This window comes from Gobio gobio (genome assembly GCF_949357685.1).
Source record: "Gobio gobio genome assembly, chromosome: 18".
Taxonomy (NCBI): domain Eukaryota; kingdom Metazoa; phylum Chordata; class Actinopteri; order Cypriniformes; family Gobionidae; genus Gobio; species Gobio gobio.
In genome coordinates this window covers 37926468-37951715 of record NC_137111.1, presented here as the reverse complement: position 1 = coordinate 37951715, position 25248 = coordinate 37926468, and the positions used below count along the sequence as shown (strand labels likewise).

The 25248-nt window shown below is 36.3% G+C and overlaps 2 protein-coding genes across 10 annotated transcripts in view; both read right to left on the bottom strand.

The window, feature by feature from the left end:
• The window catches only part of sema4ga (sema domain, immunoglobulin domain (Ig), transmembrane domain (TM) and short cytoplasmic domain, (semaphorin) 4Ga), a 45996-nt gene extending 40329 nt beyond the window's left edge, over positions 1-5667 (bottom strand). The window contains exon 1 of the mRNA XM_079842652.1: positions 5529-5667. The gene's annotated coding sequence lies outside the window, so the exon portion shown is untranslated. The remainder of the gene's footprint in view (positions 1-5528) is intronic.
• A 446-nt stretch (positions 5668-6113) lies between these two features.
• On the bottom strand, positions 6114-25174 carry slf2 (SMC5-SMC6 complex localization factor 2). 9 transcript variants are annotated; one of them, XM_079842644.1, is made up of 23 exons: positions 24921-25139; positions 24780-24812; positions 24418-24459; positions 23858-23935; positions 19810-20213; positions 18457-18687; positions 18318-18351; positions 17211-18205; positions 17010-17089; positions 15127-15237; positions 14800-14967; positions 13662-13764; positions 12945-13032; positions 12720-12861; positions 12440-12539; positions 12137-12313; positions 11767-11861; positions 11569-11656; positions 10769-10876; positions 10575-10652; positions 8804-8890; positions 8634-8702; positions 6114-7380 (listed from the first exon to the last, which is right to left on the bottom strand). In XM_079842644.1, the coding sequence occupies exons 4-23, from the start codon at positions 23892-23894 to the stop codon at positions 6853-6855; spliced, it is 3723 nt and encodes a 1240-aa protein (XP_079698770.1). In that variant the 5' UTR covers positions 23895-23935; positions 24418-24459; positions 24780-24812; positions 24921-25139; the 3' UTR covers positions 6114-6852. The 9 variants fall into 9 exon arrangements, with proteins under 9 accessions (XP_079698770.1, XP_079698768.1, XP_079698769.1 ...); XM_079842642.1 differs by having other exon boundaries at positions 24780-25159; XM_079842643.1 differs by lacking the exon at positions 24780-24812 and having other exon boundaries at positions 25041-25145.
• Positions 25175-25248: the final 74 nt, after the last annotated feature.

Genomic DNA, 25248 nt, shown 5'->3' with positions numbered 1-25248 from the left:
AACATGACAGAATTTTCATTTTTGGGTGAACTAATCCTTTAAGATGGTTTAGATCATACCTATCTGACCGTTACCATTTTGTTTATTTAAATGAGGAATTACCCAACTTAACGTCAGTAAATTATGAAGTGACTTAAGCACCCAGTAATAGGGGTCATCGAGTACTAAATGTTGCTCAAATTAAACAGCTTTTTGAAAGCCACTTATTCCACTGGAGTTTTCATCTTATGTGCGAACATCAATTTAATAAACATATCTAGCAAAACTACCATTTACCTCTTTTTCTCCATATTGACACTGTTAACTATCCTTACTACTGTTGGTTGTTACTGAACTGTAGAGTATGGTTGTTACTTAAAAAGGAAGAGTCATTGTGTCACAGACTCACACACACACACCAGCACACAATCTGATGTGATTTAGGAGGACAGTGGCCTGAACATCCAACTCTTTGCCTCCCTTCGTCCACTACTCTAACACACTCAATCCCTCTCTTCTGTAAACACTCCAGGCTTCTCCCCCTCTCTCAGATAAACACACTCTCTCTCCCTCATTCCATTAAACAAGCTTACGCACCAGATGAGAACTGTTTTCTTTTCCCTCTATCTCCACTTTAGAGAGTGCATTCCCAGTGGATTCTAGGCCTCTGTATTCTTGTTCATTCAGAACTATTTCACTCCTTTCCTCTCTGTTTAAATGAAACACGCAAAACAAACTTTCTCAAACATAACTGCACAGATGTGCTTGAATTCACACCTGCTATAGCACAGGAATCCGCAGTACTGTGCCAGAGAAGTTCAACAGATCAGCATCTCTCATTCTGCTCTCAATACAGTTCTCTACCAACACCAGAAACAACGTCAAAGAGCTGAAAAGTCATTAAAATAAGTCTCTTTGTCTCAACAAAGCTGCATCTATTTGATCAAAAATGCATTAAATAATGTGAAATATTAATATGAATTTAAAATAACAGTTCTCTTTTTATATATATTTCCAAATGTAATTTATTCCTGAAATTTCAGCATCATTACTCCAGTCTTCAGTGTCACATGATCTTTCAGAAATGAATCTAATACGCCGATTTGGTGCTGAAGAAATATTATTACATTATTAATGTTGAAAACAGTTGAGCTGCTTAATATTTTTTGTAGCAAATGTGATAGCAACTTTTTTTCAGGATGATTTAAGGTCACTTATGACCAATTTAAGGCATCTTTGCAGATTAAAAATTATATTTAAAAAAAAAAAATCTAACTGACCCCAAACTTTTGTATTTTATATTACATTATATTGTAAATTATTACAATATTATTATAAAAAATACTATATTCAATAGTTGAAATATTGTAATATAATTTATAAATTCATAAAAATGTCATAACTGGTACACTTAAGGCCATATAAATATTTTGCTGAAATAAAATAAATCACAATAATATGCTTTGAAAGGTCTGTGCAAAGAAATTCCTTCAGGGGCTGATTTATGCCAACAAAGCATTAGCAGATATGACAGTATGTGGTATTAAATATCACTGAAAGTTTCAGGAATCAAATAACTTTTCTGCTGAACCACTCAGAGAACAGTGTGGATTGAATAATAGTTTGGTCCAAAACTAGAATCCACTTAAAGTGTAAGAGGTTTATGAATGAAATCCATTACAGGATTATAACTACACAACCATCAGCAATATTATTATTCTGCCAATTCAGATGCCCTAGAGAGAATGAAAATTATAAAGAAAGAAAGAATAGGTCAGACACATGAGGACCAAGATCTTCCCAGTGGAAAATCTCTTAGCAATAACGGCATAAGAAAGCAAATTAAAGCATATCAGTTGGTGGTGCACGCTGTATAGCCCACAGCTCAGCACAGTGGTGTTATGCTGTGTGGTCAAATCAAACCGAAAGAGATCAGTCAAACACATACTGCTATTTCTTATTCTGCTACAGAGCATGTAGAGATGGGCCAAAGCCAATTCCAGACAATAGAAGATCAGCTGCAAGTTCATTTAAAAATAAAGTGTTGAGTTGTACAACAGGGTACATGGTATCAGCCCGTAGGATGGACTGAATCAAGTGACAAGAATTGAGCAGCTGCAGAGAGAAAACGATAGCTCTGTTTCTGCAAGCAGCTCAGCTCAACAGTGACTGCATGAGACCCTTCATGCATCTTTAACCAGCTGTCAATCACTCTGAGCACATTTGCATCCGAGTCCCCTCTAAAGGGAGAGCAGCACCGACAAGCACCCTAAATTCATATCATGATTACATGAATGTAATCGAATGACGGCGACATGCTATATTCCATGACCTGCAGAGTCTTTGTGAAGGAAGGAGCACAGCAAAAATTGACATTTAAACAGTTCAAGGCCTTTTGAGTGTCTAGACAAATCTGCCAAATAATCTTCCACAGAAATTCCACAGCACATCTGCCATCTAGTTCATCATCACTGAAACATGGTCCATCAATATTCCACCACAAGGCAATGAACAAAGAAAGTAAATAAATAAATAAACGTTTCATAGAGGATGGCAGACCATTAAAGCTAGCTTAAGATGTTGGTATAACAACGAAATCAATGTGTGGCTTATGAATAAGAATTGCATAATTATGAAAGCCGTCTTTTACCAAAATGTTATTCTTGCATGCATAAGACCTTGAGAATAGCAATGATAGTGCCCGATTGTACACTGGGCCATTGACCGGATGCTGAATCGCATGAGGGACTGTCTCTTTTTCAGTTGAGAATAAAAATGAGATTCTGTTGAACTATAAAAGCAGTTCATAGAGAAGAAAAATCATATGGCAGGATGCAACAAATCCCTCACTAAAGGCTCCTTTACACAGCTGAGTTATAGCTGATCTGAGCAGCTCTGTATCTGCTCCAAATTCTGCTTGAAGAAACAATGCCACATAAATGTCTTAGTAAAAATGCTCTGATGCTGCGTTGCATCTGTGTAAAAATGATGCAGCATTAATGCAGCTTTAAACTTTGTGGATGCCATGAAAGAGCATCTATTTTGTCATTTAAAATCTTAATATGCAAGACAGCATATAAACAGCAATGCTTCAGCATAAGAATCATCATTAAAGGCTATAGACTTTCAGTATTATGTGTCAATTGTGTGTTCACATATTGAATAAAATATTAAATATTTTAATTTGCTTATATTCTTGACAAGTACATTCTGCTACTGGTGTCACTAAAAAGAATTCTTAGATGCCATCTTACTTGGACAGTTAAATGTGTTTGTGCCAGGAAAAAATGCTCAGAAAATTCTCATTGTCAGGTGACTAATACTTTGTGCATTAATCTGAATAAACGCAGACGTGTCCGCAGTCTTTCTGACACTCTTTCACATCACGTACCAATAGCCTGAAGTAGCCCATCTCTCAGTCATATGCCCTTTAACACAGTTTAATGGTTAACTTTTAATGAACTGCTCTTTGACAGAATTTTTTTTACATTGTATGGCAAGCCATTCTCACATGCATCTATTTTTATGTTACTAATGTAAACATTCACTTCCTACTAGTATGCTTTCCAAATGTTGCTGGTGCATATTCTGCTTTCTCCTGTAGCACATATTTTTAGATACTTGCAACCATTCGCTAATACTTTGCCACTGGCCACTATTCCAATACTTACAAGTGAATATTCCATTTTTACTGGTAACAAATAATAAATTCTGTAGGGATTTGTGGTTCAGATATTGACTATTCTAATTGCTGTTGGCACATATTTAAGTTTTATTAGTAGTAAATAATTATTGTGTGACATTACTTGTATCTTATAATTACCAATATCTATCCCAATAGTTTCTAGTGTATTAGAACTTTATACATGTATTTATGAAAAAAATAGTATATATCCTGATTGTTACCAGTAACATTTTTATCTCACTAATTAATTGTTTTACTTGTTATATGAAACGACTAGTCAGAATGGTAGTCCAATCAAACACTGGTAACACTTTACATTTGTTAACATTAATGTATTAACTAACATGAACTAACAATGAGTAATACATTTGTTACAGTATTTATTCAGCTTTGTTAATGTTAGTTAATAAAAATACATGGTTTGTTGTTCATTGTTTGTTCATGTTAGTTCACAGTGCATTAACTAATGTTAACAAATACGACGTTTGATTTTAATACTGTATCAGTAAATAATGAAATTAACATTAAATAATATTAATAAATGCTTTAGAAGCATTGTTCATTCTTAGTTCATGGTTAACAAATGTAGTTAACTACTGTTAATGAAACCTTATTGTAAAGTGTTACCCAAAAATCTAACTAAAAATAATAAAAGATTATTAATAACAATTTGAATACACAGAATTGTCTAATAAATAGTTGTCCAATTAGGAAGACTAGCGCTGCATCCCAATCCGCATACTATCCGTACTAAATAGTATTCGAAAAAAGAATTAGTATGTTCCAAATCGTAGTATGTTGAAAAGAGTACTCCAAAGATTCCCGGATGGTCGTCTATTTCCGGTCAGAATTCGAAGTGCAGATCGATGCGCACTCTAACAGCTGATATTGCCCACAACCCATTGCGAGATGGACCAGGATTCGATTAGAACTACAAACGCGGATTAAAAAAGTGTTAAAAAACTACAAACATGACGGTTATGCGAGTCTGACGGTTAAGTAGAGAGGATTAGATAAAGGGGTTTGAGTGAGCAATTATCTTATTTAACCTGACAAAAAGATATTTATTCAATGTTAGCCGCATTATATTTCACCTGCAGCAGCACTGTGAACTTTTGTAATGATACGTTTGGCCATTAACTTTGCAAACACATGAGAGGAGTCTCTGCATTAAAGACCCACGAATGGCAGATCAGAGCGCTACTACATTTCTCTCCAATACGGTAGGAAATTAAATTGAATGTGGAGGATTTGAACTGTGATGATGATTGACAGGGCAGTTTAAACGGTGACCCATGTAACTAAGCAACAGAGTCCGTCAAAGATGACGAAATAGTATGTCCCAAAGCTTGCATACTCTTCTGCTACACACTCAAAAGTATATACTTTTTCTTCAAAAAAAGAGTACATAGGCTACTTTTAGGACGTAGTATAAGAATATACTAGCAAATGTTTGAGTAGTAAAAAATGAGCTATCAGTAAACAAGGAATAGTCACTTGTCACTGGATTAGTGACTGGTATTCAAAAATAAGCATTATAGTGACTCATTTAATAGATACTATGAAACATAAAATGATGCTATTGGATTTCTTTCAAATAGTTAAGCACTAGTAAAACAGTTCTTTTTAGGGAATAAATGTTAATGCGGCTTGCCATATACGTTGATGTTTCGACTCATCGGAATGATAATTTTCAGCTTTTTCGTGTCGTCTATATGATGTTGTCTTCACTCAACATGTAAGAGACTTGTTCATACTGATCTGTCGGAAAGAACTTCACTTTCGTGCGATGCTCACAGACGTGCATTACCGACAATTAATATCACAAAAAGAAAAAGTGTACAGTATAAAGTGGTCTACTTACTGAAATGCCTTTCGTCACAAACCGTCCAAAAACGCAGGAAAGTCGGCTAGTAGTTACTGTAAAGCCAAGTAACGTGAGGAAGAGCAGAGAAGCGGAATGAACTCAGCTGTGATATTCGCTGTGCCCGCGCGCGCGCCTCGTCAGTCGTCACAGGTAACTACTGTACGCCCTCCTGCGCCACCGTCTCACAATGCGCTCGAACAACAAACACGCTTCTTACGGGCATTATTGGGGGGAAAACCATTTGGGCTACCGCATTCCTTCGCTATCTATTGGAAAAACCACACTTACACAATTATTAGCTCTAATAAACAAAGAGCACTGTTAAAACACGCGATCTATTCACTGTGTTGAATATTGCAAAACAGATCAAAGAGCAGACTGATGCTCACTACAAAACACACAATTGTGAATATCCATCAAAGAAACATGCCTTCTTTTTTCAAAATCATACGTGTTGCTCCGTTCCACCATCATTTGGAAGAGATGAACAATGCAAGACTAGACTATGAACAAGACTATGATGTAAACACTTGTAAGACCAGGCTGGTCTCGGGTGTGAGTGGAAACACACAGACCTTTTTTATCAGAACAAATATTTATTTTCATAAAAAATAACCAAAGGGCTTTATATCTTTTTAAGAAATACAGCATTTTTAAATAATTAATCCTTATGATAAACATTCCTGTGGCTTTTTTTTCTTCTTTGAGGAAGACTGGATTGCCAACAATAACACAATAATAATAAAAATACACTATGTCCTCCATGTTCCTATTGGGATGCTAAAACATCCGGAAACCTACAGAAAAAAGTTTGACAATGACTTGAGCCCTTGCTTTTGCTGTTATATTGTCTGGATAAAGATACCCCAGGTTTTTGGCAAATTAAAAAAATAAACGGAATAGATTACACAGCAGCATAAAGAGCAGATCCTGAAAACTACCAGTGTGCACATTACCCAAATAGACGTTAAGTTTTATCAAATGAAATATATGTACATAAAAAAAATGTTTAAGGTCTTGTTTTCAGACAAACAGAGGCCAAACATTTAATAATATATCTTATATCTTAAAAGAGAGGAACCTTGTAAAAACAACTGGTAAATGCAGAACATATATGCAAAATGTATATTATAAACAAGATGTAAACAACTACAAACATCGCATGTGACACTTAAAGACAATTCAAAAATCCTCACATAATGTGCATATGATGAATGGAGGGCAACAAAGGTGTGGTGTAAAATTCTAACATGACCTGAGAATGTTTCAACTATTCTTTCTCAGACTCCTTCGAATCCACGCACATCCCCTCTCAAATCCCTTACTCTTTCATCTCTAACAGCTCCTTATCTTTCTCTAACAAGTCCTCAAGCTCCTCTAACGCATCAGTGTTTTCTTCTACAGGTATGTGCTTTCTGTCTTCTTCATTAGGCTCTTCGTCTTTAAGAAGCTCCTCCTCTCTGTCCATGAGATCGTCATCATCATCATCCTCATTCTCTAAGTCTTCATGACTTTCAAACAGCTCTTCATCAGATATATCTTCCAACTTTGCATCGTCACCTATCTCCATCAGCTGTTGCTTTGGCTCGTCACGTTTCTCCTCTACATCGCTGCTGTCCTTCACACCATTGTCATTGCCTCGTTCCATCTTCTCCTCACACTGTTTTGGCCAGTCCACCTCTTCCTCTTTGCTCTCAGCATCTTCGTCTGACTCTGTACTGCTCCACTCCGTGGTCTGAGTTTCATCTGCACTCTCTGAAGCGTCCTGTGCTTTGATGCAGGACTGGCCCTGAGGACTGCTGGGCACCTCATCCTCTGGTGGGGGCTTCCAGTAATCATACAGCTTTCCCTGTGAATTACACAAGAGCCCAGCTGAAGGGATAATTCACACAAAAATGAAAATGCAGTCATTCTTTACTCACCCTTAACTGTCGTGCCAAACCTGTATGACTTACTTTCTTCCATGCAACACGAAAGGAAAATATTGGTAGAACATGCTGGGCTGCTTTTTTCCCCATGCAATTAACAGTATGATAGAAGTAGTGCTAAAACTATATTCTTAGTGGCCTTTCACAGAGAACGCATTTTGTGTTTAAAAAGCGAGATGCAAGGTTTAGAGACATTTTTAAAAGCTGAACTTTTAACTTGAATGCTTGAGGTGTCATGAACGAGATGCTGCAAGAGACACTAACACAACCGTCAAACATATCTGCAAAGAAAGCAGTGGAATTCAAAAGCATGTTCTGTGTGAACGGCCCTCAGGTCTTCCAATGTCATACAATAGCTTTGTATGATTTTCACAGAATATCTTAACTTTAGCTCCAGCATCAATCAGATGTAATGAATAAATAGCTTATACCGGGTTTGCGATCAACTGATTTATTGAACACGTAGATTTTCAGCAAATTCGAAGCTGTCATATTGTAAGATAATAGTACACTTTTATGATACTTTTATGGTGCTTTTGCTAGTTTTTTTCCCCAAGCTTGAAGAGCAACCAGGACATTTTTCAAGAAAATCTCATCATATGGTGATCAGGTTTAGGAAAAACGTTGGAATGCCAGTCTCTGGTGAACGTGGGTACGACAGTTAGCGGAAGTAAGAGATTACAGTATGTAAAGTTTTAAATATGGATATTTTTCTTACACAAACGCATCGCTTCGCTTCAGAAGGCCTATATTAACCCCTGGAGGCATGTGGAGCACTTTTATGACGGATAGATTCACTTTTAAAACTGCCATTAGAAAGCCAGGACGTTTTTTATATAACTGATTGTATTCGTCTAAAAGAAGAATGTCATATACAACTAGGACGACTTGAGGGTGAGTAAATCAGGGGCTAATTTTCATTTTTGGGTGAACTATCCCTTTAAGTGAACTATTCTTGGTAATACCTGACACTTAAAAAAAACATCACTGACACAAATTTTTCAATCTTCAAACAATGTCACTAATCCTTCAAGTCTGACTTTTTAGCTAAGAAACACTGTATATTATGAATGTGAAAGACTCACTGCTTGAATTATGAAAACGCATGCAAGCAAAATGTTAAGTAATAACAGCTTTCATCTGCATCAGTTGACTGTATTTTTTCAGATTTTACCTCTTGAGGCCTTGTTCGTGTGAGAAGCACCTGCCACTTGGTGTATATTCTTGCAACAAAGTCTTTCACCTACAGAAGAAAAGACAAAAACACTGCCAATAAAAATCTGAATCCCTTTGATATCAGCAGAATGAGGGATTCTCAGAGAACAGAATGAAGCTGCCCTTCACCTTGCTTCTGTACAGCATTTTCTCGCTCTCCCTTATGTCACACTTAATGTGCTTCTCCAGCTGAGAAGAAAGACTCTGCAGATCATTCTGGCAGTGAAAGAGGGCTCAAGTTAGTCCAGTTAAGTAATAAACATGAGGTATAAAACAAAACAGACAAGATAAAGACTAAGGCACAGTCAGATGTGCTTCACTTTATTTAAACTATATTGAGAGAATAAATTAGACCCCTGACGTAGTGAGCTTTTGCACTTGGATTCAAACTCCAGAAGCAAAAACGCAGGAATTGGTACGTTTGAGTCAAAACTGTATGTGGTGATAATATTGCTGGCCATTACAAGACTCTCCTAAATATTCAACTCTTGACATTCTATAGTCAAATATTTTTGTAATGATATTTGTGTAGTAACACTGACAACCATTTGCACTCCAACTCATCGTACAAAATCAAAGTTTCAAACAAAATACTTCAATACTTCAAGTAATATATGTATATATATATATTTTTTTTTTAATTATTTTTAAATTATTGTTATTCTACACACAAACACGCACACAAATATAATACACATATACATATATATATATATATATACATATATATATATATATATATATATATATATATATATATATATATATATATATATATATATATATATATATATATATATATATATATATATATATATATATATATATATATATATATATATATATATATATATATATATATATATATAAGGATGATGCAAGATCTGACAAATTCTTCTCACCCTATCGGGTTTATTTTACCATAATGACCATCTGATTATACATTGTCTCTCATTTAATAATATTAGTGCATTTATAAATGAAAATTATTATACATGATTATTCCTTTTGTTCATGTAGTGAAACACAACCTTGATATTTAACTATTTTTACTGTATTACTGCATTTTAAACATTTATCGGCAGCACTTTATTTTACAATCCTGATCTGCTTTACCATACTCTGTACTTATTATAGCAATTACTATAATAACAGGGTAATAGCTAGGTAGGTACTAACTCTGAACCCGTTTATCTCTAATTAGCAACAATGACTTATGAAATGTTGCAAAAAAGCTGGTTAAGCCATTTTACAGAAAACACAAATATTGACATATACTGTATTGAATATTGTCAAGTCTGAAAATTAATGAATGACACTGATCTTATTCAAGACGAAATGAGAAATGCTAAAAAAAAGAGACCTAGAAAGAAAGGCAGTTAATAGATTCATGCATACTGAACCAAATCCCTCCAAACATCACCAGTCTAGTCAGTAAAATCATTCCTCACTTCAATTCACACAACTGCTTTCTCTTTAGAGAGTAAAATAAGTTATATTCATAATTGGTCCCTGAGGGTGAGCGTGGTACCAGAAGACAGAGTGGCGCTGTGTCCACTGACAGGGTCTTTATGCGACTGATTCATTAACACTGCTCCTTTATGACTGCACTGTAAAATAAGGTTGGGGGGGAAATCTATTCACAGATGCATTATGATTCTTCTGGATTGATCCAAAAAAAACAACAACAATCATAATCTGATTTCTAAACCCATTATTAATAATTCTGTTGGATGGAAAAGTATATTTAGAACCAAACATAAAAGTGGCACAACAACGAAAATTAAGATACATAGAGAGCTGTATTGGAATTGGATTGTATCTCCCTGAAATTGAATCAAATTTTGCAGATTGCCTCCCTTAATATAAAATGGTATAAAAACAGAAATTGGACACTTACTCTCTGGGTTGAGGGTAAAAACTCGAAATTGGAGGCTTCATTTGTCAAAGTCAAAAGGCTGTAGCAGAGGTAATATGCCTGTATGAAAGAAGATCATTTATCAGCTTATTAAAACTAAGTGGTTTCACTATATCACTCTTGGATATTAAAAAATGATCCAATAGCCCTCAGCCTTTAGATGAGTTTCAGCTCACTTGTTGGTCTAGAGTGACATCACAATCCTCTGTTCTCCTTGCAGACTTGAGGACTTTCAGCAGGGAAGATGGACGCATTTGAGGTAGGTACGTTTTCAGCTCAGATAGCTGAAAAAATAAAATTGCCAGAAACAAAGATGAACTCATATCAACATCTCGTGATTACTTCTAAAATGAAAGTGGTTTGACAAAAGCATGGCCTGACGAGTGTAGTCGGTGAATGATACATCTGCATAATTCCACCCATCACAAATGATAAAGCATCTATAGACCATTTGGGTGTTTGTAAATAGCAATGATCTATTTTGTGGGCAGATCCTACCTGGTGGCAGAAAATGAAAGTTCTGCAGTAGCAGTCAATGGAAGCCACGGAATAAATTTTTTTTTCCTCACACAATTCCAAGTTTATCTCATAATTCTGAGAAGAAAAATGAGAATTGGGAGACATAACCTACTGTGTTTTTTAATCCGAATTGTGAGATTCTATCCCAGAAATCAGTCCAGTATGTGGCTTGTAACCATAAACATCTGCGTTTGTGCATCTTCGACGACGGTATTCTATAAAAATTAAGACTATCTTTTTTGTATTCCGATTCTGACATCTGAAGACACAAGACAACCTTTTTTTCCTCTTATTTCATAGATTTTGCCCGTTTTCCTCCACCTTTTACCACATTTTTTCAGCCACCACAATGCGTGCGCAGCTGCAAGTGACAAAACTGTGACGTCTGCTCACAAATGGTCTATAGAGCTAAATTGTCTGAACATTGAAAAGCTACTATTCTATAGATTATTCTCACCTTAAACTCTGTGTCTGTGAGTCTGTAAGTGCAGGTGTGATTCAAAAGCTTTGAGATGATAGACACACTTAGGTGTCGTTTTAATTGCCTGTTGATGAAACAGTAGATGAATAATCACAGAAAGCTCTTACAGTAAACGTTGATTCACCTACTTATCTCTACGGTCTAGAATATTTTACATTACAGGTTTTCACTCACTTTCCACGACTGCTATCTGGCAGAAGATAAACGAGTCTCCTGAGGTTGTGATGATCTTCTGATAAATCAGTCAGGATCTGGCAAGCTTTAGATATCTACACATATTTTTAAAAAAGAGAGAGAGAAAGCGGTGTTAAATGTGAGAAAATTATGAACTGACACTTTTAAAACTCTGTCAGCGTTTTCTGTATTTTTAGTATCTATATTTGGAACACAGAAGAAGAATGTACTGACTTTTTATTAATTATATAATGACATTGAATTCCAGGCTCCAAAATGACAATTGTTTGGAATGGCATGAGGGTGAGTAGATGACAGAATGTTTATTTTTGGGAGAACTATGGTGAACATTGAACGCATTGTTTCTGACCTGTACATCCCAGTTTGTGATGTTTTTGAGCAGATTCTGGAGCAGGAGGCTGAAGTTTCCAGTTGGCAGCAGCTGAAAATGAGTCTCCAGTCCAATTCTACACACCATCGCCAGAAGCAACAGCAGCTCCTCGTCAGTGTACGCTCTCGGACACAGCGCAGTACACAGAGAGAGGTACTGAACGAATAAAATAAAAATACAGGCACAAATTATATTGACAATGACTTATTACATTTAAAGCTAATTTAGCATTAAACAAACTACTTATACACGATAAAACATTTCTTCGAATATTAAGCTTACCTTGAGAACACTCTCTAAATTATGCATTGGTAAAATGGCATTGTCTTTCATGTCAGATATTACTCTGTCTTGGCTGGTTTCTTCCAGCTGAATGGCCTCTCTGCCAAAACATACAAATCCACTTAAAATGTAGACTTAGCATTATTATGAAACTTTTCCTATAATCATGGCTTGTGTCAAATATTTGAAAGACCAAAACATAACAGTACTACAAAAGTTAATACTGCAGATAAAAAGGTATATATATATATATATATATATATATATAAAAAACACTCACAAAAGGTCTCCCTCAGTAAAAGGGGGTTGCAGGGCCTCCAGAGGGAAGAGACTGATGAACGATGCCCCCATGTTCAGGAAAACCAGAGTGATGTCCCGTATAGAGGGTTCCCACACTTTAAAACGTTGGTTCTGGTGTTCAACTACAACACAACAGTCAATTTCAGTACTTTATCACTTGTACAGGTATAGCACAGTTGGCCATTATGAGGTATTTTGAACATACCGATGTGTTGAGCAGCAGACAGAGCGATGGTTTGCAGGGACTGCATGATCAGTGAGGAAATGATGGGGTTTGGGTGAGCGGACATCATCTGAAAAAGAATTATTGTTATTGGCTGGTACATTTCCGGCAGATAACTGCCTGTTGTTTTTAATTATAAAAATTATACTGAATAAAGTGAATTGATTTCGGCTATTGTAAGATACGAGGTGAGTCTGCAAATTTGTATGCATGTTGGAGTGCCACAAGCATAAGCTCTCAGGAAAGTAACCTGACTGAAATGTATCAGTTTTGACAGGTTTAAACGTAAATGTCCTAAGGTTATTCAGGTTTCCCATGAGAGAATACAAGCAGGCATGAACAAAAGGCACATTTTATAACTGAAGTCAGATGTATATCATGGGAACAGCATGCCCTAAAAATGCAATTCACATAACAATACAAAATGAAAGCTAAAAATAAATATATTACCTAATACAGCTCATTAAAAAAATGTATCAACAGATCAAAAACAGGTGCAAAAAAAATATGCATAAGACAAAACATACTATCCCCAAAAAGACCATTGCATTAGTTTACAGAATACTAAGAAGCATTCATGTATTTTTAAGTGAAGTTTAAGTTAAGTTTTTTGGGCCACTATACATACTTCCAGATGTTATTGACTAAGCATACAGTGTTTTGTAAGACAGAAAATATGAGGAAAGAGGGTGATTTTACCTGGAAAAGCCAGCGTGTAACCTCAGGCTGACAAGGGAAAGAAAAATAGGCTTTCCTCAACAAGCCAGCACTGATCAGAGACAACACATGTTCAGTACGGGCCCTATAGAAAAAGAATCATAACATTTATAGCAAACAGCACATAAGCCTCTTTCATTTTATTCCTTTCTCACATGAATAATAATAATACTAATAATAAATACTCATTCTTTGAGAAGTGAACACATTGACATACTTTGAAATAGTATATCAACTTAGTGTAATTTTGACGTTTTTAACACCTTTTTAAATGGTATCATTAGGGGTGTGCAACATATATATTCTGCTAAAATATCGTAATTGTTGTTTTAACGATGTGCGATCTGATATTATCGAGCATATCCCTCACACACACCTAGAGAGTGCATGCATACACTAAGTGATGTAGTCTTGTGCAGTGCGCATTTAGAGTGCTTGCTTTCAGTGCGTGATTTACTCTAATATATCATTTAATATAGTTAATAAATATCACGTGAAGAGTGCAGTTTTTCTCCAGGTATCAGCCTGATAACAAATGTGATATTGATTTTATCTAAACAAGTTTACTAAACAAGAAGCCAATATCAAGTGACTAACATTTTAGACGCCCGCGTCTCCGTTTCCTCTGCATTACAAAGATGATTTTTGTTGATACTTATTTAATTTGGTTGGTAACTTTGTATTGGTAACTTATTATTATAATTCAATTTGATAAAAAAAATTGTGAAATTGACACAAAAGATGATGCATGCATATAATTAGGTTTAAAAAATACATTTTTGAAGGTAAAAATGCCCATAAAAAAGTATAAAAATCAACTGATAAGTACTGGAGAAAAAAATATTTCTGTTACTGCTGTGAACTGACCACCACGCAGAATATGAGGAATATCAAAAACTTTAGGAGTCAGCTGTCCACGGCAGTCCTAAACCTGCCAAGGTACCAGCACGATAACACACTCAGCAAAATATTGTTTAATTATCGATAAAATCCGAGAAAATATAGAGATATCCTTTTTTGTCAATATCGCACACCCCTAGTCGAAGGTATCATACAAGCAAGAGAAAACTGGATTTGACTTGTGATTGGGTACAGAGTGTCACATTATTGCCAGTCTTACTGAAGGAGGATTTGTTGTGATCTGTTGTGCGGAGTCACGCTAATCTTCCTCAGGTCTAGCGTCTGGTGGTTGAAGAGTCGACCAAACTTAGCAGGTATGAATACTTCCTCTCCTGGGTGGATGTCCCTGATGGCACATGAGGCGACCGAGAACCTTTGCAAAAATTCCCTAAAGATAAAAACAAATTCACAGATTAATGATAAATATCCAAGAGGCTGACAATATTCAACACATCACTAAGCAGCATACATATTCAAACTATATCATTACTAAACACTGGATTTTAAAAACAGATGGTGTGAATGAAGCCCGCCAATAACAAAATACCTTTGCTCAAGTGAGATGTCTTCCTCTTTACTTCCACTGTTCACATCCTCATCTAAATTCATCAAATCTTCTTCACATGACTCAAGTAACTGTCTCTCCAACTCTTTTGACCTGTGTATTAAAATAAAAAACAAAGTGAGTCAAGTAATTAGACATTTATTAAGGTGAGACTGTAGGCTAAATGCAGCATGCTTCATCTTGACAAATTCTGTCATGGCATAATCACAGGTCTGCGAGACTGACGGTATGAATGAACAACTTTATGAATGTGTCAAACTGTATGAACAATCTCATGTCACACTGTGGCATCTCAGTTTTACATCATCTACCCATTCACATTGGCGACTGTGTATGAGCTGCATTACACAGGGTGTCTACAGATATGAACAAGTCAAATTTAAGACTTTTTAAGACCTTTTTAATACCACCTTTTGTGAAATTTAAGACCAAACCTGTGATGGAAATACACATTATATTACATGCGTGTATGTAATAATGAATGCATTTAATGCAAAAAGAAAACAAAATATCCCCCTGAGACCCAAGCATAGCATTTTGTTAACTGTAGTGGATATTATGTTTTAGCGATTTTTTTTCTGACACCATACACGTCACATTTTTAAGTCTGCGTGTCCTGTACAGAGCACACTCAGGGATTTTCAGAGATACCATTTTGGAGGTTTCGTCATGACCACTTCCTCTTCTGTCTCTAAATATGACTGGCACTGACTGAATGATCAAATTTTACATTCTTATGGAAATATGATTATATTTTGCAATTATCATTTAAATCTAATTTTAAAATAATTTGTTGTAAATCAATATCTCAGAAAATTATGATGAGGTTTTAAAATCAGAATATGACTTACTAAACTTATGTTACTAAACAGGACCTCGATTTCACACATCCAATGTAGTGGACATCAGAGCAACTTAGAAGCACTTAAAGCATGTAAATCAGGCATTTTGGAAGACACAAGTGAACAGGAAAATAAATTATATATCAATATTCCCATGAAATATTAGATATTCTAATTAAAATGTTGCCAATTACTACACCCATTAATACACTTTTTTCCCCATTTATTTTTTTTTCTTGCAATTTTGTTGTGTGTTTGTTTTGTTATTGAGAGGAAAGCACGCAGTACATATTTACATATTCATCTAAACGCTGCTCTCAGCAGTGTGGGCGGTGTCGGATGTTTGATGACAGTATATCGCTGCTCACGTATTTCTAACTTTGTTTTACCCCTAAACGAAGAATGCAAAAGAACACTTAGACTTATGAGTTTTGTCCCTAATTCTAAATACAAGCAATGTAAGACATGACAGTTCAGTCAAAAATGACAATTCGGTCATCATTTATTAAAAATTTACTCCACCAAAACTTACTCATCAAAAAGTTTATAGTTTGTAAAGAAATCCACATATTTAAACCGACACATACATAGAGCACATCAAATATCGCAAACATGCTTATTTGATGAGGTTTGTTCTTGTGTATCATGAAAGTAGGGTTGAGCTTCCATTTAACATATTTGATGAGCTCTATGTAAGTGATCAATGTTTATGTGTAAATAAATTAAATTAAATCTGTTCTGTTCATGTCTCGTCAGAATATTTTTCTTGAACCGCTCGATTCATATGGACTTTCAATAGAGACATAAGGTTTCGCTAAACATATCTTTATTTGTGTTTTGAAGATGAATGAATGCCTTTGGGTTTGCTTCCCTTGGTAAACACCACTAATAAAAGCGGTCAACATTGATAGTTTGACCTCTCAATCATTGATATACAAAGCACTACAGCAATCCAAGCACAAAATAAGACACACTAGGAAGTTGGGGGGAAAAACAAAAAACAAATCAGGTTTTCAAACCAACCTCTGATATTGTTCCTTCTCTTGCAGCATCTGCTCCAGTGTATTTCTATAACTAACGGCTTTGGTTTTCACTGCCTCAGGCTAATATAGATGGAGGGGGAAAAAAGAGAATTTGGCGTCGATGCTTGCAAAAAGATCAGGCATGTCAAAGATTGATTAATGATAAATGAGGTAATGATGTGTTTTCAGAACATTCACTTACTGCTGCTTTTTGGACCGGTGTGTTGGGCTCTGAGAAAGCATCTTTCTCGGGAGTTACCGCCACACAGACACTCCAATCCAGGATGGCCCTCAGGGACGGCAGCTGCTCATCTTCATGACTACTGCTACTGCTGCTCAGGCTTATAGCGCAGTGTTCTCTCAGGCTCAGCTCATCGCCCGAGTCATCTTCCAGCTCAATATCTAAGGGATCTTTCCACTGGAGGCAGCACTTCTGTTCTCTTGATCCTTCTACTTTCACCGATGCAGCTGGGCCAGGCATGATAGCCTTGGGGCTGTGTGACTGCTCCACTTTCAACGGTGTTCTTTCATCCGGTTCCATCATACATGAACTGGCTTGCTCCGCAACGCTGGGTGATCTTAGATCAGTCTGATGGGGGGATAAGTGAATTTTACCACCCTCCTTATGGCTGGATGAGGGGTTTGTGTGTGTGGAAACAGTACAAATTTCTCTCTCACCATTTGTTTTTTTGTTATGAGTTTTGGTTGATGATAAGCAATAGTCTGGAGTAAAGAGGGTCTCGATATTATCGAACGTTGTGCTCGACTTCGGAGAGACTTTGCGCAAATGCGGTTGGCTGGGTGGAGTTTTGGGATTTTTGTTGGCACGTGCAACCATAGCGTCTTTAGGCTCTGCAGTTGTGGGCGATTTAGTGAGTTGAAATGAGTGAGGTTTGTCACTCCCCGTGTTTGAGTCCTTACATGGTTTAAACAGCTCCCTGGGGAGGGAGGATGAAGGTCTTTGTTTGTTGTTGATGTTTGATGCAGTAGGAGGATTTGTAGGAGACTGTTTCTCATTTATAGTTATCACAGACTCATTTCTGGACTTCACAAAAGCACGTCTGACATACTTTAAAGGCGAGTTCTTAATGGAAGAGCTGGGGGTGTGTTGGAAATCACCACACGGCCGTTTAATTTCCTTCTCACGGTCTGTACTACCTTCTCTTTTTCTCTTTGCAGATAAGGACAGCCTGCCCTCTGTTGGCAAAAAGGAGTAATGTACACAGAAAGGGAACCAGTTTAGTTTGAGAAGTTATACAATAAACAGCTGGGAATTATCAGTAATACAACAAAGGGTAATAATCCTTACCTGGACTAGTCTTCCGGTGAGGGGTGTTTAATTCCTGTAACACAATGGAAAACACGTTTAACATGCACTAATTACTTCCACAAAGGTGACACTTCATTATATAAAAATGTTCAATGCAAATGAAGAGCTTGAACTGTACCTTCTGTAAGGACATGTTGCTACAATGGGAGGTTTTGTGGTCTATTTTCTCCGATCTATCTTTTTTCTGATCAGGATGGTGGATGAATCGTTCCAATGTATTAACTGGGGTTTTGGGTCTCTGCTGGACAGAACAGGAATTATGGCTCTCAGAATTACGCCTGCAGTGAGATGGCTGAGGAAGTGTATGTCTCCAATCGTTCACAGCTGTCTGAAACAAACCTCCTCCAACCTGAACACAAAACATCAGAACATTAATGGTCATGAAGTTAGAATCCAGTAAGGAGACACCAGCCACAAGCTATAACAATTATGACTATAATAACTAAATCCATTTTTTTAGACAAATTCATTTCCAGTACATTGGCCTTTCCAATCAATTGCTGTCGACTAGAAAATACTCTTCACTAATGAAACATTCAGATTGATTTGAGAACCATTTTGACCGATTCACTAAAAAATTATTGTCTTTAAAGAACAATTTGCTCACAAATCAGACATCACAATAACAAGTTTTATTCTACGCAATAGCAAGATAAATAGCCATTGAAATATTTTAGATCTGAGCAAAGATACAAAAAAAAGAAAAAATGGCATGACTTTTAAGATTTATTAATTTTCATCACTTTCATGTCTTGGAAACCCCTATTTTAGACTATAAACCAATGTAAAGACAACAGCAAAGAAATATTCAATAGTACAGAGAACCATGAACATGCAAATGTGTTGTTCAATTATTAAAATATGAACTTAAATTCAACAGAAGTACTTCAATTGTTTATTTATAAAAAAAAAAAAAAAAAAAAATATATATATATATATATATATATATATATATATATATATATATATATATATATATATATATATATATATATATATATATATATATATATATATATATATATATATATATATATATATATATATATATATATATATATAAAATATATAAATTATTGGGTTTTCCAGGATGCAAAGTAATTAAAAAATATATTTAATAATAATAAAAATATATAATAATTATATATATATATATATATATATATATATATATATATATATATATATATATATATATATATATATATATATATATATATATATATATATATATATATATATATATATATATATATATATATATATATATATAAAATGTATGCTCAGCTCTAATATATTTCATCAGCTATAGCTTGCTATTGTGTAGAATAAAAACCTGTCAAATTTGTCAAAGGATCCAATTTAGGTCAGTGTTCAGCTGACAAAAAAAAGTTTTAAAATCCCTCCATTAGAACATTGTTACAAAAGTAGATTGAGACTTAATTGAGATTAAATGAATAGTTGCATTTACCCTCAAGTTTTCATTCAGCTCCTTACTGAGAGCAAAAGAAATTTCTCTTTCTCTGTTGTAGGAACTGTTCCTTCGCAGATTGTCCTTTTTAACCGTGGGATTAAGAGAGCCATTCTTACTGAGGTTAATGTTGCCATGGTTTGGTTGTAGTTTTTTCATAACAACTTTGCAATTCAGAATACTATCCTGTTCTGTTCGCTTGTTTGAGGCTTTGAGTGCAGCCGAAGTGGACTTGTTCCTCTGCTCTATCTCAGGGTGTTTAGTGAGTGGGATGCATTTAGGCTGTGAGCTCAAGAGTTTTGGAGTCTTCTCAGAAGATTCAAGACATGGACTGACTGACAGAGGATGAGATGTGGCATCTAAACTGTTGCGTCGTGGTATACCAAGTGGAATTATTTCTTTCACTACAAAATAAAAAAAAAACACACTGTGAGACATTTAGACAATAAGTGCAAAAGCAACCCCTTCAATATCACCATGGACGCTCAATCACCTCACAAACCTGTATTAAATATTAGAGCATGTTTATTAAGATTTTCAGCTGGCATAGATCAGACTGACATGCAAATAATAAAGAGCAATGATATAATGACAGTTGGCTGGAATACACTACACAACAAATACAAATTGTTGTCCTAATTTGCATTCTGGAGGAGACATGTTTAGTCAGTCTGCAGATTTTGGGTAGTCGGAGGTGAAAATTGCAGAAAATCATGTAGTGTATGATGGGCACAGATTAAAATGTTTAACTTCTTCAGAATTAGATTCCATCCAGAGGGAGGATATCAAACATGACTGATATTTTGAGCCGATTTAAGAACATCTTTTTTTTTTTTCATTTGTCACGCATTTCTGTGTGAGTTGTGTTCAGAACGACGTCAAAGTCTGGTAGTGCGTTCAGTGTATGATGCCCAGTTTCTATTACAAAGTTTGAAAGTGTATGATGCCTGGTGTTTTAAAGTGCCCCTATTATGCCTTTTCGACATTCCCTTGCATGTATGTAATATAACTGTTTGTAAATGTAAAAGGTCTGCAGAGTTGCGAAGATCAAAGTGCATGATAGATAATGGGAGACATCGTCTCCCAAAAGAAATAAATGAGTCGTCAGTAAATCCAGCCTTACTTCTTATACTAACTGTGCATAATGCCATCATTTCATCTTATTAGATGCCCGCAAATAACATCTACCACTTAGAAACATCCTGCTCAATTGTGCTTACGATGGTGGTTGAGGGCGATCAGCTACTTCTTCCTGTTTCATTATCAGACTCGGGATCAAATTGATATAGTAAAGGCCATGGTTACTGTTCATATCACTGTGTGTACAAGTGCTGAGGAAGCCTCCGGAGCCAATATGGTAAGGGACGTTTCGTTTCCGGCACGCGCTGTAAGCAATAGACCGATCACAACAGACTGGGCCATCTGACCAATCAGAGCAGAGTAGGCTCTCAAAAATGAGGGGTTTAGGGTTAGTCTTTGCCTCTGACATCACGCCCACGGCAGATTTACTTCGGGAGTTTCGAAGTCATCATCTGATTGGTTGAATTGTACAGGATTTACAAGAGACGTGTGTGTTGCGTTCTTTAACAGTCCACTTGGAAACAAAGAAGTCATGACAGCGAACCCCATCATGGAAGAAGAAAGCCATCGTGTTTACAGCAACTATCGCTTATTAGGATCAACTAAACGCTGGGTTAGTGCTTCCGCTAAATTGTAATTTTCCTTCAGTACTCCGTCTGGGATTCTCCGGTTTTCTCCGATCAAATTTTAACCGGTCCAATCAGCGAACAGAGGGAGTGCCTGAGAACAATGACGTTGATGTTGTGCGCTAGTTTGAGATGACATGTGTCACGACCAAACGTTAGCGATTGGTTATGGCAGATCCAGAGTGGCTCTGGGCAGATCCAATAGTTTTAAACTTCAACAGACAGAGTACACGCCTTCAAGGAAGTAAACGCTTGTCAATGGAGAGTGGCCAGACTCTCTGTACAAATGAAATGTACGAGAGTCTGGTAGGACATCGACTTTACATTTTTCACGCCCCTAAACATGATGCAGGTTGCTTTACATGTCGGTAAGACGTACCCTTGGCCAATGAAAGCTGCGATGGAGTCCGACCTTCTGCTATCAATCTGAAGGTCTGGCTAAGCGAGACCGGATCCTTGATTGAACCATTTCAGACACTGTGATAAAAGAGGTGATGCTGCAATGTATATAATGAGAAAATTGACCTTGGATGCACATACATCGACAGGGAGTGCAGAATTATTAGGCACGTTGATTTTCTGATCATATTTTTTTTCCAGGCACATTTGACCAATTCCAAACCACAGTAATCCTAATAACTACTATTGATTTAGTATTTAATAATGTATAAGTGATATATAATTGTTCATGAAGGCTGGAAATGAAAAACACCTTATATTCAGGTGTGCAGAATTATTAGGCATGTTTTCTTTTACAGATAAATTGAGCCAAAAAAGAGATTTAAAGTCAAAAAGTATTAAATGCCCATGAGAAGGATGCAATACTAATGCAATACTAGACATTGCAGTTAAAGCATGACCATTGGACAGTGAAATGCTCGTTGGGTCAGCAGGGTCAGACAAAAACAGGTGGTGAAGAAAAGACACCTGTTAACTGCAAAATAATTAAGAATTAAGGTGAAGAATTAAGGGTGAAACCATCAGGAACCCTTTAGTCTCCAGCGCCACCATTTTCCAAAGCTGCAACCTACCTGGAGTCTCCAGAAGTGCAAGGTGTCAGGATCTCAGAGACTTCAGTTAGGTAAAGAATCCTAAAAAATGACCCCCACTAAATAAGAATCACAAGCTGAAGTGTTGTAAAATACATGAAGAAGGTTTTTTTATAGGCTTTATGGACAGATAGGTTGAGAGTGACTCTTGAAGGACCAGCACCACATCCTTTAGTACCACTGTTTGAAGAATTCATCTTCCAGAATCTGGCAGTACGTTTTTGGGAGTTCATTTTAGTCCATCCTGAAGTCCGTTTTGCAGAGATGGACTAAAAATGAACTCCCAGAACGTACTGCCAGATTCTGGAAGATGAATTCTTCAAACAGTGGTACTAAAGGATGTGGTGCTGGTCCTTCAAGAGTCACTCTCAACCTATCTGTCCATAAAGCCTATAAAAAAACCTTCTTCATGTATGTTACAACACTTCAGCTTGTGATTCTTATCTAGTGGGGGTCATTTTTTAGGATTCTTTACCTAACTGAAGTCTCTGAGATCCTGACACCTTGCACTTCTGGAGACTCCAGGTAGGTTGCAGCTTTGGAAAATGGTGGCGCTGGAGACTAAAGGGTTCCTGATGGTTTCACCCTTAATTCTTCACCTTAATTCTTAATTCTTTTGCGGTTAACAGGTGTCTTTTCTTCACCACCTGTTTTTGTCAGATCCTGCTGACCCAACGAGCATTTCACTGTCCAATGGTCATGCCTTAACTGCAATGTCTAGTATTGCATTAGTATTGCATCCTTCTCATGGGCATTTAATACTTTTTGACTTTTCAGTCTGAGTTAAATCTCTTTTTTGGCTCAATTTATCTGTAAAAGAAAACATGCCTAATAATTCTGCACACCTGAATATAAGGTGATTTTCATTTCCAGCCTTCATGAACAATTATATATCACTTATACATTATTAAATACTAAATCAATAGTAGTTATTAGGATTACTGTGGTTTGGAATTGGTCAAATGTGCCTGGAAAAAAAATATGATCAGAAAATCAACGTGCCTAATAATTCTGCACTCCCTGTATTGTAGGAGACCTCCAAAAACAAAATTAGGAACCTTTAAAATAGCATATAGGGGCACTTTAAAATCAGTTCCAATAATCGTGTAGTGTATTCCAGGGTTATGTCTACAAAACAGTGAAAGAAATCTGCAAGCCAATCCATTCAATATTACCATTGTAGCCACAGCAGTAAGCCCACAACCAGACCAACAGCGCAGATCAACAGCAGCCCAACACACCAAGCATCATCCCTGTACAATATATATACCACACTCGTGACCTATATCTCACCCATAGAGGTGATGTGCTTCTTGAGGAAACTTGACATTTTATACTGATGAAAAAGTCTTTAAAAGTCTTCTGAGTGATCTGTACAAAGTGAGACGCATGCATCAAGTGTTAAAACAATTCGATTCACATGTATTTGTATAGCTCTTTTCACAATACAAAGCTTCAAGGAAAATGCATGCGTCAACAGGATAATTTAGAGTCATCTGTTATCAGAGGTGACTGTGTCTAAGTGAATGTATATACAAATCATGCAGTGTATTCATTTAAACAAGGTATTAATTTAAGGCAGAAACAATGAGTTGATTAAAAAAAAAGGAATACATGTTGTTAACAAACGCTTAGGATGTATAGAAATTTTTTTTGCAAATTTTGCATTGGTGCATGTTGATTCAGAGTTTGCTTTACCTGAAGGCCTCGCAGGAGTTGTAAACAAGTGAACTTCCATGTGCATGCAAAAACTATCATTTGTTTAAACAACCAAATCCTGTTTTGTGAAGTCTGTGCCCTTACACCACAGCGCATAGAACAGCATCTCTACAGTAATGATGAAAAAGACCCACCTGTGCTACATGCTTCCCGTTTTCTATCAGGGGGGCGTGTGTCTGCAAAAAGAAAGACACAGGAGAAAACGTCAGCAGCTGGTCCTGGGGGAAAAAGGAAATACTTTCAGCGCATCCCTGTCATTTGTGTTGACTTTCACTATTTGTACTTTGTAACCGAAACGTAACGTATATGGGCGGGAAAAGAGCAGCTATAGCTATGCTAGTCTTGACAAACGAAAGTTCTGGCAACAACAGGTCAACGTCAGTTCAAGTTTTCGACCTAGATTGTTTTAACCGAAGTGATGTTTAATGACAAAACCATAAACAAACAATTTCACAGAAAGGCAACCGTTAACTTAGTTGGAAGACGCGTTACTTACCATTAGATGCTCCAGCACGAAGCTTTACCGCAGCTTTAACACAGTCAAGCGAAAACAACTGTCCGATAAAACACGAATTCACAATTCTAACAAAATATTATGTATACAATGTACATTTTGCAAGTACACTAGTAAACCAACCCGTACTAGCTGTCAAACACCGAGAGTGTCGCTGACTTTCCCGTACAAGGCAGTTCTGAAAAAGACTAAAATGTATGTTTAAAAAACCCCCGTACAAAATAAATTGTATGCGATGCGTACCAGCCATTGTGGAAGTTTATTTGATACACTCCACGACCATGATGAAAGGTCTGTTGTGTTTGTCGGACTTGGGAGCCGCCATCTATAGTAGGTAGGAGGAGCGATGGATGGTGTAGTTCACGGAAACGGCCACTAGAGGGCGTTAAGGTCGAGCGCAGTGCAGTAGACAGTAAAGCCTTTTTTCAGCAACAAAAAATGATTTTATTGA

Coding starts and splice junctions, on each gene's coding strand:
- slf2 (XM_079842641.1), bottom strand. Junction 20,214..24,417: donor ACGGGAAGCATGTAGCACAG/GTGGGTCTTTTT, acceptor TTTATTTTGTAG/TGAAAGAAATAATTCCACTT. Junction 13,033..13,661: donor TTACACGCTGGCTTTTCCAG/GTAAAATCACCC, acceptor ATTCTTTTTCAG/ATGATGTCCGCTCACCCAAA.